We start from the raw sequence: 16705 nt of genomic DNA, 5'->3' as shown, positions 1-16705 counted from the left end.
CTGGGGCCACGTGCTTTCCCAAGGATGCACAGGGAAATCCCGTCTGGGAGAGTCCCTTGGGACCTTCGCTGCAGTCAGTGGGGGCTCCACCCCGGTCCTCAGCCACTGGGCTCTGTAGGGTCATGGCTTGGAGGTCCCAGGGAGACCCTTCCCCCCTCCTGGCCGTGCCCAGGGACACGCTCTGCAGCCGCTGGGTGCGTTGCCGAGGTGAGGCGGTGTTTGTGCCGTGCCTGTGCCCCGCTGAGCACCATTCCACCATGGAAGAGGCCGTGGCAAGGGCTGTGATCCTCCTTGGCACCACATTCCTTCCCAGCACCGCTGCGATCTCCGTGCTGAGGAGGAGCACAGGAGCTGGACGGGCTCTGTCCCCCGGCGCTGACGGCTGGCCCCAGGCCCAGCAGCTTGGAAGCGCCGTTGGAAGACGAGTCCCAGTGTCAGGAATCCAGGATATTTTTAAGGACTCTGGAAGAAAAACTGATTCCAGGGTGTCAGCGGGAGAGACTTGGCCTTCAAAACAACAGCGCAGCTGGAATGTTCCTGGGCTGGAGCGTGGGGTTCAAGGGGCTGCAGTGCTGCCCACGGGACATGTCCCCTCACCCAGGGTACCCTGGAAGGGACACTGATGGCACCATGGCCTGAACCTCACTGCAATGCTGGGGCACAAACAAGGAGGTGTTTCCCAGGGTGTGGAGGGTGGGTTTTGTGGCAGTGGCAACTTTGCTGCACGGATGTGCTGGACATAGCTGTGGTTTTACCTGAAAATCCCCATCCTGGAGGTGTGAGGTGCTTGACCTGTCACCAACATCAGCCATGGGAAAAGCAGGAGTCAAAGGGAACAAGCAAGAGACATGGCAGGGCACAGTGGAGACCTCTGATCCTCCCCTGCCTGTGGCTCCCATGTCCCACTGTGGCCCTGCTGGCCCCTGGGGACCTGGTGGTGGCCATGCCTGTCAGTGAGGGCAGAGCTGCCAGGTGCATGACCCCATGGATGGGTGAGGGATCCTAATGGGGCTGCTTTGGAGAGGGAGAGTGTGGGCAGGGGACCCTGTGTGACCCCCACTCAGTCTAGGTGGGACACCAACAGCAGCCCTGTGCTGCAGGATCCCAGGACCGAAGTTTCTTCTTTGGAGTCTCTCCCTGTTCTTCTTGCCACTGCCACCCTCACACACTTGGGCCTGACCCTACATCCCCGGTGTCCCCGTGGGATCAGGTACCTCCCTCCCCTGTGTGACCCTGTGTGGTCACTACAGCCCTTCCAGCCCCCTCTCCAGGGCTGTGAGTCCCCGGTGCCCCCCGCGAGCAGCCCTGCCCGGCCAGCACCGGCCGCCGCCGGCTGCCGAAGGCCCGGTGCCCGGTGCCGGGGCAGGCCGGGCCGCTCTGACTTCGCCGCTCAGGAATCTCCTGGCCCCGCCGGGCGGGTTGTGCAACCTGCGACCGCCCCCGGCCTCCCCCGCCCCGGCCCCGCGGGCCGCGCTCAGTCCCCGCCGCGCCGGCCCCGCCGCCAGCCCCGCTCCGCGAGCGGCCCGCGGTGCCCCGGAGCGGGGCACGGCACGGGGGGACGGGACCCCGACTGCCGAGCGGACAGATGCGGCGGGACGAGCCCGGCGGGGACGCTCCCCGAGGGGCTCCGGGTCCCCGCCGGGAGGGCAGGTGAGGGGCTGCGGGGCGGGGGGCAGGACTGGCGGTCCTGGAGGGGGTCCCCATCGTTCCCGCTGTCCGAGGAGGAGCCGCTCGGCGCCCGCCCCCCCGAACAGTAAGAGTTGATGTGCGGTGAGCTGCATCCTGCATGTGAGCTCCTACTGCCCCGGGAGGCGGGCCGCCCCCGACGGGACCCCCGCCGCCCCGCCTCCGCCGCCTCGGGGACCCCTGGGCGTGGGCGAGTGTGGGGAGCCGGTGCTGCCTGCGGTGCGAGTCCGCCTGTCCCGGCGACCATGGCTGTAGACTGTTACCCCCCCAGCGGCACAGTAACAATCTAAAGCCACGGTCGCCCGGGCGGCGTCGGAGTGGGGGGGGCCGGGAGGGCGGGTCGGGAGGGGGCAGCCGGTGCCTTGGCGACGGCGAGGAGGCGTCCCCGCCACCGCAGCGAGCGCGCCCGACCCCCACCGGCGGCGCGAGGGGTGGCTCCCGGTGCTCGGGAGGGGGGAGTCGGTAGCATCGGCAGCATCAGTAACATCCGCCCACCCCCCCTCCCCGCCCCCTGCCCTCCCACGCGTGTCCGCCCCGCCGGGGGTCCCCCCCTACCTGGGCTGCAGCGGGAAGGCGGGGGGGGGCGTCCGCCGTGGGGGGGTCGGTGTCTGCGGGGAGGGAAAGAGAGAGCGGGGTCAGGCGGGCACCGGGACACCCCCCCATCCCCGCCCCTTCCCGCCTTCCCCCCCGCCCCCGTCGGGGCGCGCTCCCCGACGGCTCAGCACCACGGACAGCGCCCGCCCCCCCGGCGCTGCGGCGGGGCCGGGACCGGTGCGGGGCCGGTGCGGGGCTGGGGCCGGCGGTGGGTCATGCTTCAGTAGCCATGACTGTAGACTGTTACTGTCCTGTCCCTACGCAGCAGTAAGCAGTCTAGAGCCAAGGTGCCGACGCTCTGACTCGGGCTCTCCTCGACGGGGTCTCCGCGCTCTTTAGACGCAGCGGGGTGAAGGCGATCGACCCCCCCCGGGCTGCGGAGCCGGCAGCACCCGGGCTGGGGACACGGGGCTGCGGGGGAACCCGAGGGAGGCGGCGGTGGAGAGTGCCTGGCACGGCGGGAAGGGGCTGGGGGGTCCCGTCGGGGGTGGCTGCGGGGAGGCTCGGAGAGTGGGGACAGCGGCGGTGTCACCGCCGAGCGGGACACGCACGCACAGCTCCACACACGGATGCGCTTCCGCACCTCTCCCCGCCCTCCTCCCCCTCCAAAACCAACCCCTGCAAGATGCGGGCGGCCGGACCCCGCCGTGCGCCCCCCCGGGGCGGCCCCGCTCTCAGCGCCCGCCCCCGCGCACCGCCCCCGCCGGCGCCGCCGCCCGGCCCCGCCGCCCCCGCCGCCCGGCCCGCACGTGGGGCTGCGCCAGGCGGCACCGCACCGCCCCCGCCCGTCGCAGAGCTGCCCCCCCGCCCCGGCCCCCGCTGCCCTCCGCTCCGCCTCACCCCCGCCCCGGGGCCGGCAGGTGCAGCTCCCGGTGCCGCGGGGCTCTGCTGCCCCCTCCCGCCCCCGCACCGGGCTCCGTCCCCGCTTACCTGGGGGCCAACCCAGCCGGTGCCTTACCTCCTGCGGGCCCCGCGGCTGCCGGGCCGGGCAGGGGCCCCGCGGCTCCCGGCGGGGCCGGCGCCGGTGTCGGTGCTGCGCTGTCCGCAGCGCGCGGGGCTTTTATAGGATCGGGCTCGTAGTAACGGGGATCTCGGCTCATTCATAGAAAAGCATCAACCTACACAATGACGTGAGCGCTACGTCAGCGAGGAAATTTAGGGAACGGGAAGACGCTACTATTTATATCGGCGCGGGGGGAGGACAGCGGCCCGGAGCCGGGCAGGGGGTCCGGGCTGCAAAAGGACCCAGCCCCTCCCCGACCCCTCCGGAGCACCCCCCTCCCCGTTCCCTGGCTGCTCGAGGAGCGCAGTGGAGCAGCACCCAGCACCCCACATCCCTTCTGCACCTGCTGCCAGACCCAGGAGCCATGCACCCACTGAGACATAAACTGAGGGTCCTGTCACCCTGGGAGTGCGGCGTGGGGCACCCCCTGCCCCAGACACGAGGTGTCCATCCAGCACCCACGGGAACCTGGGTGCCCATCGCCCTGACCACCCCTCTAGGCCAGAACGTGGCCCCGTCCTGGTCTCGTGGCATCACCACGGGGCTGCTCATTTAGGGCAGTCTGAGCCTCCGGGTTGCACAGGGGTCCCCACGACCGGGCATCAGCCTGGGGGTGCCCCCTGCCCACCTGCATCCCTCACCCACAACAATGTCCTGAGCAGCACCTCCCAGGTGTCCCCTGATAAGAGTCGCTGTCCTTCCAGTGTCACAAGCACCCGTGGGTGCTGCTCCAAAGCGCTGCAGGATAATGGCACAGCACAGAGTGGTGCTGGGGGACGAGTTTAGAATACGTGGGGTGAGCAACTCATTGCAGCACCGTGCAGCCCTGACCCCTCCAGCCTCACAGTGGGGCCTGGCCCTCACTCCCACCAGGGTTGGGTCCCCCAAAAACCATCACTGCTACAGAAACAGGTTGCAGCTTCATGGGTGAGTTAATTTTGGCCCCTTGCTCCTTCCCAAGTGTCAGCACCCCACAAGATGGGCCTAGAGTCATATCCAGGGGGATTTGGAAGCATCCTTTCCCCCTTTATGCATCTGTCCGTCCGTCCATCCATCCATCCATCCATCCATGCATCCCCCCCATTCCTGCTGGAGCCGTCTGACCTCACTCTGCTCTGGCGAAGCATCACACCGGTAACCACAGCAACAGCGGCGTTGTCATTGACAGCAGCATCCGCGCCCGCCAGCATCCGCCGCTGCGCAAGGCCGCACGCTGCTGCAAGGCCACACGCTGCTTCGGGGGCCTCAAGCCACGACCCCCCCACTCCGTTACCCCTCACACCCCCAAATACCTGCAGAGCGGCTCGGAGAATTAACCCCTCCCAACCCCACCAGCACCTCCCCATCCTCCACCAACCATCCCGCTCAAGGTGCTGCCACCCCCCCAGAACTCCCCAAAACGCCTTACGCACCCCCTGCTAGATGGGGGTGTTCCCCTCCTCTCTCCCCCCACATTTTTTTTTCCCACGCAGCACCGGCGCTCGCCCCGTCGGGGCTCTCCGGTTCGGGAAGGGGAGGGGGGGAATCGCTGCCGCAGCGCTCCCCGCCGCAACCGTGACTCAGCCCCGGGATTAGTCAGCAACTGGGGCCGGCCCACCCGCAACCGGCTGCGCAGCTCCGCCGCTCCTCCGGGAGCCCAGACCCCCCCACTCCACGTCCCGGTCCCCGCGACGCGCACCGGGAGACCGGGGGACCGGGATGCGGAGTGGGGGGATCGCGGCCCCCGAGGAGGGGGTGTCGCATCCCGGAGCGCGGCGCGTTGCTGCCATCTCGTGGGCTTCCCTCCAGCGACTGCAGCCGTGTCCCTGTCGCGGGAGGAGGGAGAGAGGGCCCGGTGATGTGGGTGGGGAGGGGGAGGTCACCTGTAGGGCTGGGGAAGGTGGTGGGTGGGAAGGGGGTGGTCGATGAGGGGGATTGGAGGAGGAAGGGGTGGTGTCGCCCCACCTGAGAGGGGAGGAGGTCTCATCGTGTCGTCGTGACTCCACAGGGGTGGGGTTTTCACCTGCTTGGACATCACCCCACAAGGAAGGGATCCTGTTGCCCCACGATGCTTCACTTCAAAGGAAAGCGGTCTCATCACCTCAAGCCCCAAAATAACACCCTGCTGGAAGTGTTCCTCACCCAATCTGAGCATTGTGCCGCCAGGAAGGGGTCCCACTGCCCCAGGAAACACCACCAGGCAGGTATGGGTGCCTTTTCCTGAGAACTGCCCCACCAGGAAGGGGTCCCACTGCCTCATGAAGCATCATCCATTAGGGAAGGGGTCCCATTGTCTCACCAAGCATCATCCCACAGGGATGAGATCATCACCTGCCTGCAGAGAAAAGGGGTTCCATCACCCCATCCAGTGTCATCCCGCAAGGAATTGGTCCCACTGCCCCAGGAAACAACACCTGGCAGGGATGGGTGTCCGTGTTTGACTGAAAATTGCTCCCACAAGGGGTCCCACTGCCCCCAAGAAGCATCACCCATAAGGAAAGGGGTCCCATCATCTCACCAAATTTGACCCACGGGGACAGGATCCTCATCTGCCTGCAGAGGAGGGGTCCTGTCACCCCATCAGGCATCATCCCACAAGGAGGGGGTCCCATTGCTCCACAAAGCTTCACCTCACATGGGTGCCCTTGTCTTCCCAAACATCCCCCTTTAAGGAAGGGATCCCACTGCCCCCCAGTTCAGGGGGAATTGCTGCTCCTGGGGAGGAGGATCCCTGAGCTCTGGGATATCCCAGGGATTGTCCAGCTGGACAGCAGTGCAGTGGAAAAGGCCTTGGGGACAGGAAGTTGGCCATGTGTCCTTGGGGTGAAGGAGGTGAATGGTGTCCTGGTCTGTGCTGGTTGTCAGCAGGGAGAGGATCCTTCCCCACTGCTCAGTCCTGGAGTGCTGGAAATACTGGAGAGAGTCCAGGGAAGGACCACTAAGAAGGGTGAAGGGCTGGAGCATCTCTCTGAGGAGGAGAGGCAGAGGGCCAGGACTGGCTGGAGAAGGCTCCAGAGGTCTCTCAGTGCATACAGACCTCTGGAGGGAGGGTGTGGAGAGAACAGAGCCAGACTCAGCTCCGTGGTGCCAGGGGCAGGTGGCACAGATGAGTCCTACAGCTTCCTCTGACCATCAGGGAGCACTTTTACACTGACAGGGGAGTGCTGGCACAGGCTGCCCAGGGTGGTGCTGGAGTCACCAGCCCTTGAGATGTCCAAAACCACCTGGGCAAGGTCCTGTGCAGCCAGCCCTGGGTGGCCCTGCTGGAGCAGAGGGTTGGGTGATGACTTCCTGAGGTGTCTCCCAGTCTCAGTTCATGTTTGATTCTCTCTCTTCTGCTCCTGGCTATCCTTCCACAAGGAAGGGTTACCTTGCTCCATGAAATATCACCTTGCAGGGATAGGTGTCCTTTTCTGACCAAGGACCACTCTGCAAAAAAGGCTCCTCTCAGTGTCACCCCACAAGAAAGGGGTCCCACTGCCCATCAAGCATTGCTCCACAGAGAAGGGCCCCCCAGCCACTTGAGCATCACCCCACAGGGAATGACCCCCATTGTCCACCCCAGCAATGCCACCCAGGCAGCACAGCAGAGAGCAGCCACCCTGGCCGGGCCTGTGCTGTGCCAGGGAAGCTCTGCCCTTCCCACTGCCTTTCAGGGATCCTCTCACGATGGGGGGCACCCTGGGAGAACTTGGCAGGGTCCCGTGGCTGCTGCCAGCCTTGCTTTGGGCACTGGAACAGCTCAGGAGACGCGCAGCGGTGATCCCTGCCCAGCCTGGAACAGCTCAGCACTGCCATGAGCTGCAGCCCCAGCCCAGGTGGAGGGGACACACATCCCCCTGCACACCCAGGGGCCGCAGTTTCGGGGCTGCTGTGCCCCAGCACCGCCGGGAAAATGAAGCGCGAGCTGCCAGCGGGGGCTGCAGGCTCCTGGCGCTGCCGGATGCGGCCCCGCTGGCCAACGCGCCGTAATGGAAGACATGTGTGTGGGCTTTGGGGAGAGGCTGCGCTGGGAAACAGGGCCCTGCAGAGACCGGGGGGCTGTATCCTGTCCAAAAGCCCAGGTCCCACATGAAGCCAGGCATGCGAACGCGATCCAAACCACAGCTGGATTTGAACCGAATCTCCCAGCATCTGGGCTAATTTGCTGCAACTTTGATTGATCGTGGGGAGGGGGCACAGGCGGGAAATGCTCCAGCTCAGACCTCCCAACAGAGCCAATGACTTAACCAGAGCTGGTTCCAATCTGCTCAGCACATTGAGGCGAAAATGCCCCTTTCGCTGCGCGCTCCCGGCCGCCGGCGCTGGCTCTTCTTGCGGGGCTGCAGCCCCGGCCGGGACGTCCCTCGGAGCTGGACATCGGCTGCAGCTCCCTGCGGAGATCCGGCTTTTGAGAGCTCTGGGTGCAGAACGCTGGCTCAGGCTGCCGTGTTAGGATCCCTCCAGAAGGCTGAGCAGGACAGGACGGGGGATACTGGTGCAAGAAACCCCCCTCCACCTGCCCCAAACCCCCGCGGGCACCGATCCGCCCCTCTGCTCCTGGGAGAGGCCAGGAATGGGAGAGGAGCTGCAAAGGGGGATGGAAAAGGTGAAGGGTTTTTCCATTCCCTCCCTCGGCCGCTGCCCCCGGGGCTCGGCGTCACTCAGCAGGTAGCTGGGGCAGCCCGGGGTCCCGGCCGGCCCCGGGGGATGCAGCTGTCTGGGAGCCGCTCGCTGCCGTGATTTATGCAGCTCAGCCCCATAAATTACCGGGACGGAGCCCGCGGGAGCCATCGCTCACAGCGACGTCCAGAGCTCGCTGCCAGAACCTGAAACACTTCCAGCCGTTAATTGAAGAGGGGGGAAAAAAAAATGGGAGGGGGGGGGAGAAATTAGTGCCCGGGGAGTTGGGATTAAACCGCGGCTCTAACGAGGGTCGCCCACGTCCCGCTCCCAGGATCCCAGCGCTTCCTGTGGGCCAGAGCCCAGCCCGGGGAGCAGCGAGGGGGATTTGTGAGCCAGCGCCTGGGATGAGCCCACTGCAGGGTCCCCACGGGCAGTGACACTCCGTCCCGGTCCCCAGGGTGATGTCTCCGTACTGAACTGGGACACGCTGAATCTGAGGGGAATCTGAGGATGAGTTGCAGGTGGGTGATGCTGAGAGCTGCCACCAGCCTGCACCGCCCCTGCCAGCACCCATCTTTTTTGTCCCAAATTCAGGACTGGCCAAACCCTGTCCCAGGCTCCAGGGACCCCGCATTGGCTCCCATTCACCAGGGGAGCACGGTTATGGGGTGAAACCCCAAGAGCCCAAAGTGGGAGGGATGGCCACTGCTCGGGGTGCCCTGCTCAGGCCAGGGGGTGCCAGCGGGACACCCCAGGATTAGCAGCCGGCTGGGGAAGCCCATCACGATGCTTTGCTGTACCAGAAGGTTGTGCAAGAGGCTGCGGCTGTGAGAAAGGAGAAGTGAAAGTGTGAAGAGAGAGGCGGCTCCCCCCGCGCCGAGGGGGGTACCCCATGCTGCACCTCCAGCCCAGCAGCCTTTTCAGGGACGGATGGAGGGATGGAGCCGGGGCGAAACGCGGCTCTACCTCCCCGTCCTTCTCCTCCTTCTCCTCCTCCTCCTCCTCATCCCAAACCACCGCAAGTCCCCAGCCCACCCCGAGCCACCGCCACCGCACATCTGGGCGCCAGCGCTGCGCGCCCCTCCCGCTTTCTGCCGTCCCCCCTCACCAGCAAATTCTGCCGTCTGCCTTCCCTCCCTGCTCCCCAGAACCCGTTCCCACATCATCTCCACTCATCGGACACGATGTTCCACCCTCTGCACCCCAAAATGACACCACCCGCTCCAGCCTTCCCAGCCGATGTGTGCCACCCCGCTTCGTGTATCGGCATCCATCCTTCGGATGGAGCGGCAAGCAAAACCCCTCTACTTTGCGGTTCCCCAGCACCGTCCGCCCCGTCGGGTCCCACCTGCGGGGAGGAGCCGCCCCCGGTACCGGGGGGATGGAGCGCACCGGAGCCGCTAGATGGCGCCCTACGAGCGGTACCGACGGGGGGGACACATCGCCCTTTGGCCGGGGACACCCCGGGTCCCCCCCTCTTCGGGGCTCCCGGCCCCACCCGGGGTGTCCCCGGGCAAAGAGCGATGTCCTAAAGATAGAGACCCCCGAGGGGGCGGTCAGGGCGCGGCGGGAGAAAACCGGGAGGAGGGAAAAACCGGGCTGGGAGGAGGAGGAGGAGACCGGGATGGGGAGGGAGGGGTGTGTAAAGGGGGGGGCCCGGCTTGTCGGTGCCCCGCCCGGGGATGGGAGGAGGAAAACCTCCCGCCGTCCCTTTAACAGCCAGCGGCGCTGCTCGGAGTTCAGGCCGGGGTCAGGGGGAGTTCGCAGCCCGGGTTTCACCTCCGAGCTGGCGGCGTCGGGAACCCCGAGGAACCGCTGCTGCTTCTTCCACAACCACCTCCTCCTCCTCTTCCTCCTCCTCCCGTTCCGTAGGACCGGCCGGGAGCGCGGGGTATGGAGGAAGAGAAGCAGCAGAGGAAGAGGAGGGTGGAGGGGAGCAGCAACCGGCGGCGGCCCCCCCGGGGCTGAGCCATGAGAGTTCACCGAGACCTCAGCTGGTTGGCGGAGGCCACCGGACGCCCAGGTAAAAGGAGGGGGGGAACACCCCGAAATACGGGGAGGATCAGCCGGAAAAGCAGCTCCGCGGGCGCTTGGCTTCACGCACCTGGGCGGGGGGCACCGGCACCGGGACGGAGGCGGGGAGGGGAGGTCCCGCTCCCCCCACACCCCCAATCGTCCCCCCGCTCACCTCGAGGGGGGGAGAGGAAACGGGGGCGGGGGGCGCCCGGGGGGTCCGGCCGGCCGCCTCCCGGGACCGGGGCGCATAAGAAGCGGGGAGGCGCGGCGGGGAGCGGGACAGCGGCGGGGAGCGGGGATCGGCGGGCACCGGCTCGGGGTGTCCGCCCTGCGCTCCCCCGGCAGGTGGGCGCGGGGTCGCGGGGGTCCCAGGGCTGGCGGGGCCGGGGCGCGGCACTGGCGGCGGCGGCGGGTGATGTCACATTCTCCAAAACCCTCCGGGGGTTTTCGCCCCCCTCCCGCCCCCCCGAGCCGCCGAGAAACGAGCCCCCATATAAGCGGTGGCACGGCGCGGAGCGGCCGGGAGGCAGCGGTGCGTGGGGCTGAGACCCGCCCCCCCCACGCCACGCACCCCACGCGCGGGTGAAGCCCCGGGCGCGCCCGTCGAGCCCCCCGTTCGTTGCCGCGGGCATGTGGGGCCGGGCACGGCGCTGACGGAGCGGCCGGTGTGTTGCAGGGCGGCGGGCGAGGAGCGGGATGCTGGACGCCATGGAGGTGCCGAGCCACTCGCGGCAGCTGCTGCTGCAGCTGAACACGCAGCGCACCAAGGGCTTCCTGTGCGACGTGATCATCGTGGTGCAGAACGCGCTTTTCCGAGCGCACAAGAACATCCTGGCCGCCAGCAGCGCCTACCTCAAGTCGCTGGTGGTCCACGACAACCTGCTCAACCTGGACCATGAGATGGTGAGCCCCGGCATCTTCCGCCTCATCCTCGACTTCATCTACACCGGCCGCCTGGCCGAGTGCGAGCCGGGCAGCGAGCAGAGCCTGGGTGCTGTGCTGGCTGCCGCCAGCTACCTCCAGATCCCCGGCTTGGTGGCCCTTTGCAAGAAGAAGCTGAAGCGCAGTGGCAAGTACTGCCACCTGCGTGGGGGCTACGCGCCCTACAAGCTGGGCCGTGGGCTGCGGGCCGCCACGCCGGTCATCCAGGCCTGCTACTCGGGGACACCGCGGCCCGTGGACCTGCCGCCCGTGGAGCCGGCGGCACCGCTCAACACGCAGTGCGGGGAGCTGTACGCCTCGGCCGCCCAGGGCGCCCCGCTGCACCCCCACGGGCTGTGCCCGCCCGAGCGCCACTGCTCGCCGCCCTGCGGCCTCGACCTCTCCAAGAAGAGCCCCACCGGCCCCTCTGCCCAGCTCCTGCCCACCGACCGCCTGCTGCCCAGCGAGCCCCGCGAGCCCTCGCTGCCCCCACGGCACGACAGCCCCCCAGTCAGCGCTGGCCTCCTGGGCAGCCACGCTGCTGCCTACAAGGACTCCCCGCCGGGTGGAGAGCCGGGGGGACACCCCCACGCCCCCGACCCCTTCCGCAGCACGCCGCCCTGCGCCGAGCCCCCGCTGCCCCGCGCTGACGGGCGAGAGCTGATGTACCGCTGGATGAAGCACGAGCCCTTGGGCCCCTACCTGGACGAGGGGGAGGCGGAGAAGGACCTGGAGCGGGAGGAGAAGGCCGAATCACCCCCTGCAGCACCGCAGCCCCGCTACCCCAGTGTGGAGAGCAACGACCTGGAGCCCGATAACAGCACGAGCGAGGAGACGGGCAGCAGCGAGGGCCCCTCGCCCGGCGACACGCTGGACCGCTACTGCAACCACCTGGGCTACGAGCCGGAGAGCCTGGGCGACAACCTGTACGTGTGCATCCCCTGTGGCAAGGGCTTCCCCAGCTCTGAGCAGCTCAACGCCCACGTGGAGGCCCACAACGAAGAGGAGCTCTATCACAAGGCAGCGGCCGAGCAGGCCGTGCCCTTCCTGGACAAAGGTGGCCCAGGGCTGGGTGACATCTTGCGGCCTTACCGCTGCTCCTCCTGCGACAAGTCCTACAAGGACCCGGCCACTCTGCGGCAGCACGAGAAGACGCACTGGCTGACGCGCCCCTACCCCTGCACCATCTGCGGCAAGAAGTTCACGCAGCGTGGCACCATGACCCGCCACATGCGCAGCCACCTCGGCCTGAAGCCCTTTGCCTGCGACGCCTGCGGGATGCGCTTCACCCGCCAGTACCGCCTGACCGAGCACATGCGCATCCACTCGGGCGAGAAGCCCTACGAGTGCCAGGTGTGCGGCGGGAAGTTCGCCCAGCAGCGCAACCTCATCAGCCACATGAAGATGCACGCGGCCGGCCCCGACGGCAAAGCCAAGCTGGACTTTCCCGACAGCGTCTATGCCATGGCCCGTCTCACCGCCGACCAGCTGGGGCTCAAGCAGGAGAAGGCGGCCGAGCTGCTCTCCCACACCTCGCACTTCCTCAGCGACCCCAAGGCCATGGAGAGCCTCTACCCCCTGGCCAAGTTCACGGCTGAGCACCTGGGGCTGAGCCAGGACAAGGCGGCCGAGGTGCTGGCGCAGGCTCCACACCTCCACACCGAGGCCGCCCGGACCATAGAGCGATATTCGCCCCCCTAGCACCGGCCTGGCCGGGGGGCTGGGGGGGCCGCTGGGCTCCCCTCGCTGCCCCGTGTGGAGCTGGGGGTGGGGGAGAGGTGATGGGTGCTCGTCCCCTGGCGCTGCCGATGGTCCCGGAGGACTCGCTCGTGGCGATGGTCCCATGAGTGCTGCTCCGGGATGGATGGACGGCGTGTCCCTCGACCAGCGCCCCGGCTTGCCCGGGAGAAGCCGATAAATCAGGGACTGACCCCGCGGCACGTCCGCCCCTTGCCGTGCGGGCTGCCGGGACCCCCGACGCACAAGCTGTGAGGCCGGGCTGCGCCCCGAGGCTTTGGAGGACATGAGCCCGCTCCTTACCTCAGGGCTGTCGCCCCCGGGCGACGGGACGCCCTCGGCAGCCGCCGCGTCGCTCCGGCCCCACGGTGGGAGCCGGCGGCGCTCGGCTTTGCCGCGACGGGACCCGGACTGTGCCTCCCCGACCGCCGCGGGCCGTGAGTAGCTCTTCCGTCGTGCCCGGAGCGACGGCTCCGTGCTGAGCGGGAGCGGCCAGCGCTGGGCTGGGGGTGCGACCCGACCACGCCGGGGGCTCGGGGACAGACTGACGGAGGGGGACGGTGGGCTCTGAGCAGCAGGCGTGGGACGGGGGAGCGGCGGTCACGTCCATGCTGGGGAGGCCGGGGAATCGCGATGCTCCTCGCCCCGAAGCAAGCACTGACCTCCCGTCCCGAACGCAGGGGCTCAGCCGGCTGCTCCCCGTGTTTTTGGGAGGTGGGGCACGGCCTGTCCCAGACTGAGCCCCTGGGCCCTGCCTCGCCATCAGGGATGCCCGGGGCACCCGGGCCAGCCCCGGGACCCGGCGGATTCGCCCTCGGGCGGCCACTCGCCTCGATTATTTTTTATTTTTTTATTTTTGCCAAAGACGCCCGTCTCCAGCGCGGCCGGGCCGGGCCGGGGGGTCCATGACAAAGACAAAGCGGTCTCTGGTTTGTCAGCTACGGGAGGTGGGCAGGGGCTGCGGGAGGGGGCCGTGGAGCAGAGCCCAGCGGGTGATGTGACCTGGGGCCGAGTCCCCCCTCGGGCACCTTTCTGCCACCACCGCACCCCCTCTCCCACCTTCTGCTCGGTGTGGGCAAAGTCCCCCCAGCCTGGACCCCCCCGGCCCGTGCCCTGACCCCTCCGTTGGGGCTAATGTGAAGCTTCTCCCCCGCTCCCGAGCCCCCTCCTCTCCTTTGCACACGAGGCTCCGGGCGGCCGCCAGCAGCGACTGCCCCCGGCCTCGCAGCCACTGTGCCTTAGCCTGAGCTGGCCGCTCCTGCCCAGCTGCCCCCGAGCCTCCCGGGGCTGGCCCGCTCCCCCAGGGCCGGCGGTGTCCCCCGGAGCTGCCGTGGGGTGACTGGCAGCGGTGGCAGCACCCAAAGCACAGCTGGCAGCGCCCAGCGGGGCCCCGGCCCCCCCTGTATCACGTCCAATTTGTACACGGGCTTCTCGCCCTCTTTTTTTTCTATAGTCGAAACGGAATGAGCAATAAAGTGACATTAACACGCGTGGCCTCGCGTTCTTCTCTGGGGAGGGGCCTGGCTGGTGCAGGGCTGATGCTGAGCATGGCTGGGGGTGACCCCGGGGGCCGTCTGTGGGTGCAGAGATGCAGGGAGGAGACCCAAGGGTCTTTGTTGTGCATCTGGTCTGCCCAGACCCCCTCGACTGGGGGCAGCAGCAGATGCAGGTGGGACAGAGCCACTGCCACCCTTACACCGTGTCCCACTGCTGTCCCCCACCCCAACCTCAGCAGCAGCTCATGTGCTGACAAGCAAATGACACACCACACTGCACTGACACGTTTAATACTAAAAATTATTAAAACCAACTTAACAACCCGAAGGCGGGCGCTGCCCCAGGACAGGCTGGCAGGGATGGCCCCAGGCGCTCAAGCTCTGCTCACTGCTGTGCCAGCTGGTCTGGTGGCACCAAAACTGTCCCATGGCTGAGCCTGTGACACGTCTGGCAGAGCTGCAGGGCCCTCTGGGCTGGTGGTACCTCGGGAAGGGCCTCGGAAAGCAGGGCTGGGGCAGCGCCGTAAGAAAACAAACACAGAACACACCCGGAGTGGAGGAGAAAGCAAAGTCTCAGCAAAGCTGGCAGCCAACACGGCTGTGGGCAAGGAACCAAGGCAGGGGTGCTGGGCTGATGGCTCTGTGTGCCCCACAGCAGCCGTGGGCACCCCAAAGTCTCTGTGGGCCGGGCTGTGCCCTCCCTGCAGCACAGCCCCTGTGCCCGCCGCCCCAGGCTGGGCACTGCTCTGGCACAGGTGATCCAGCACAACCCTGTGTGTCCATGGTGCTGCCCAGGCTCTGATCCTGGTGCTGGGCAGCTGGCACAGGGGTATCTGGGCTTCCTGATGCACACACCGGGTCTGAGCCACCCACACAGGAAAGGAAAACGCTGGGCTCTGTCCTGCTGCTTCCTCCACCACCTCTGACACTTCCCTCCCACGGCCGTGGTGCCCCAGCAGGGACCAGGGGTGGCCTTGGGGCTGCTCCCACCCTCGGCTCATGGGACTGGGACTTGACAGAGCTCCAGGGGCTCTGGCTCAGGGGTTAATGCTCCCTCTTAGCTTCTGTATCTGGTGTGTCACTGGGGACGGGACACTTGGTGATGGGACAACGTGGGGTGTGGAAGGCTTAGCAGCACCCCAACCCCAAATCCAAGCGCAAAATGACCCACGGACAAGGCAATGTCTCCATCCAGGGACCCTCTCAGCTAGGCAAATAGTGGGGCTGAGTATTTCTGTGGTTCTCTCTGACTCTGCAGCCACAGGCAGAAGCTAGATCCCACATGGAAGAGGGGCCTGCGGCAATGTGAGGACACACAGCACCCATGGGACAGCTGGTCCTGAGGTCCTTGGAGAATTTTGTTAGCCTAACACAGAATCTTAGGTCAAAAGCGTGCCTAAAGGTAGCAGGGTAGAACTAAAGGGTTTAGGGGAGAAGGGAAGGGGCAAGTAATGGCTGGCGTGGGCAGGGGATCAGGGCAAAGCAGCTGTGGGGGTGTTCAAAGCCTCCCCCAGCAAAGCAGGCAGGGCACACACCTGAAAACTAACCTACACTGAAAAATGAAACTCAACAAGCAAACCCCGCAGCACGGAGAGGACAAACCCCTCTGCAAGCAGCACTCCTGCATGGGGCAGCACAAGGTGGGGAAGGGGATGGGGACCTGGGGCTGTCTGGCCATGCAGGACAAACAGGCTGGGGCAGGGGGAAACCTGCCCTTGAAGTCCACGGCCTCTCCAAGGGGTACAGGCTGGACTAAGCAATCCCAAAATCTGTGCCGGCATGTCCCCAATCTCTGCCCTACGCAGCCTACAAACCCAAAGAGCCACCAAGGTGTGACTCGAGCTCTCTGCACCCAAGCAAACCAAGCGAAAGGCCGGTGATCCAGCACAGGGCTCACCCAAAGCTTCCCTCGCCAGCGGGGCTCTCCAGCTCCGCGCTGGCACTGCCCAAAGGCCGGCGGGACCCTCAACGGCCCAGCCTCCACGAGAACCATCCACAGCAATGACCTTCCCAGCTGGTCTGCCCTCGGGGGGCCCTTCGCAGCACGGCCATTCTGGGGTGGGTTGAAGACGTGGCGTTTATTGTTCGTGGTGGGCTGGCGGCGGTGGCGGCGCGGCGAGGCCGCCGCTGGAGCCGGGCTCCCGCCGTCGGGGGCTGCGTGACTCGCTCAGGGGCGCTGGGCCCCGCTTGGCCCCCTCAGCCCTCCTGAGCCCACTTGAGGAAGGTGGGGATGTCCCGCACCGGCACGTTGCGGGTCAGCGCTTTGACTCGCAGGTTCCGGTCGTCCGTCAGCAAAACCACTTCCCTGAGCAAACGGATGGGATCGTCTGCAACGAGACACACACACGGAGCACGGTGAAGCTCAGACCTGCCCTGGGCCTTCCACCCATCCCATGGTGATCCCCTGCCCTCCCTGCTCCCAGCTCTCAGCTCCTTGCCAAGCTTCCTGGTGGGCCTCGGAGACAGCCCTGCATCCCCAAGGCCATCTGCTCCCCTCTCTGCTGCCCAGGGATGGTTTGTGACCGCTGCCCACTGCCCACTGGGGTGGTGGACTGGCCACAGGCTGGGAAGAGGAGTCCCTGCCTGACCCAGGCCAGGAAGACGGCCTGCGACCCTGGCTCCAGCAGGAAGCTGGTGCTATTATTCTGTTGATCTCATTATAAGATCT

The 16705-nt window shown here is 66.9% G+C and overlaps 2 protein-coding genes across 5 annotated transcripts in view; one reads left to right on the top strand and one right to left on the bottom strand.

Moving 5' to 3' along the window:
* The first annotated feature begins 5222 nt into the window (after positions 1-5222).
* Positions 5223-14031, top strand: HIC1 (HIC ZBTB transcriptional repressor 1). The gene is made up of 4 exons (XM_033078591.1): positions 5223-5466; positions 8325-8388; positions 9740-9890; positions 10560-14031. Exons 3-4 carry the CDS (start codon positions 9839-9841, stop codon positions 12503-12505), a joined length of 1998 nt encoding a protein of 665 aa, XP_032934482.1. The 5' UTR covers positions 5223-5466; positions 8325-8388; positions 9740-9838; the 3' UTR covers positions 12506-14031.
* A 268-nt stretch (positions 14032-14299) lies between these two features.
* The window catches only part of SMG6 (SMG6 nonsense mediated mRNA decay factor), a 106973-nt gene continuing 104567 nt past the window's right edge, over positions 14300-16705 (bottom strand). For all 4 annotated transcript variants that reach the window (XM_033078032.2, XM_033078035.1, XM_033078033.1 and 1 more), the window contains exon 19: positions 14300-16364. In XM_033078032.2, the coding sequence (XP_032933923.1) occupies positions 16234-16364 (131 nt within the window). In that variant the 3' untranslated portion in view covers positions 14300-16233. The remainder of the gene's footprint in view (positions 16365-16705) is intronic.

This window comes from Catharus ustulatus, chromosome 22, assembly GCF_009819885.2.
Source record: "Catharus ustulatus isolate bCatUst1 chromosome 22, bCatUst1.pri.v2, whole genome shotgun sequence".
Taxonomy (NCBI): domain Eukaryota; kingdom Metazoa; phylum Chordata; class Aves; order Passeriformes; family Turdidae; genus Catharus; species Catharus ustulatus.
Note: the sequence above shows the minus strand (reverse complement) of the source record. Positions and strands in the feature narration are given on the sequence as shown.

Coding starts and splice junctions, on each gene's coding strand:
- HIC1 (XM_033078591.1), top strand. CDS start 9,839: ATGAGAGTTCACCGAGACCTCAGCTGGTTGGCGGAGGCCACCGGACGC. Junction 9,891..10,559: donor GGAGGCCACCGGACGCCCAG/GTAAAAGGAGGG, acceptor GGTGTGTTGCAG/GGCGGCGGGCGAGGAGCGGG.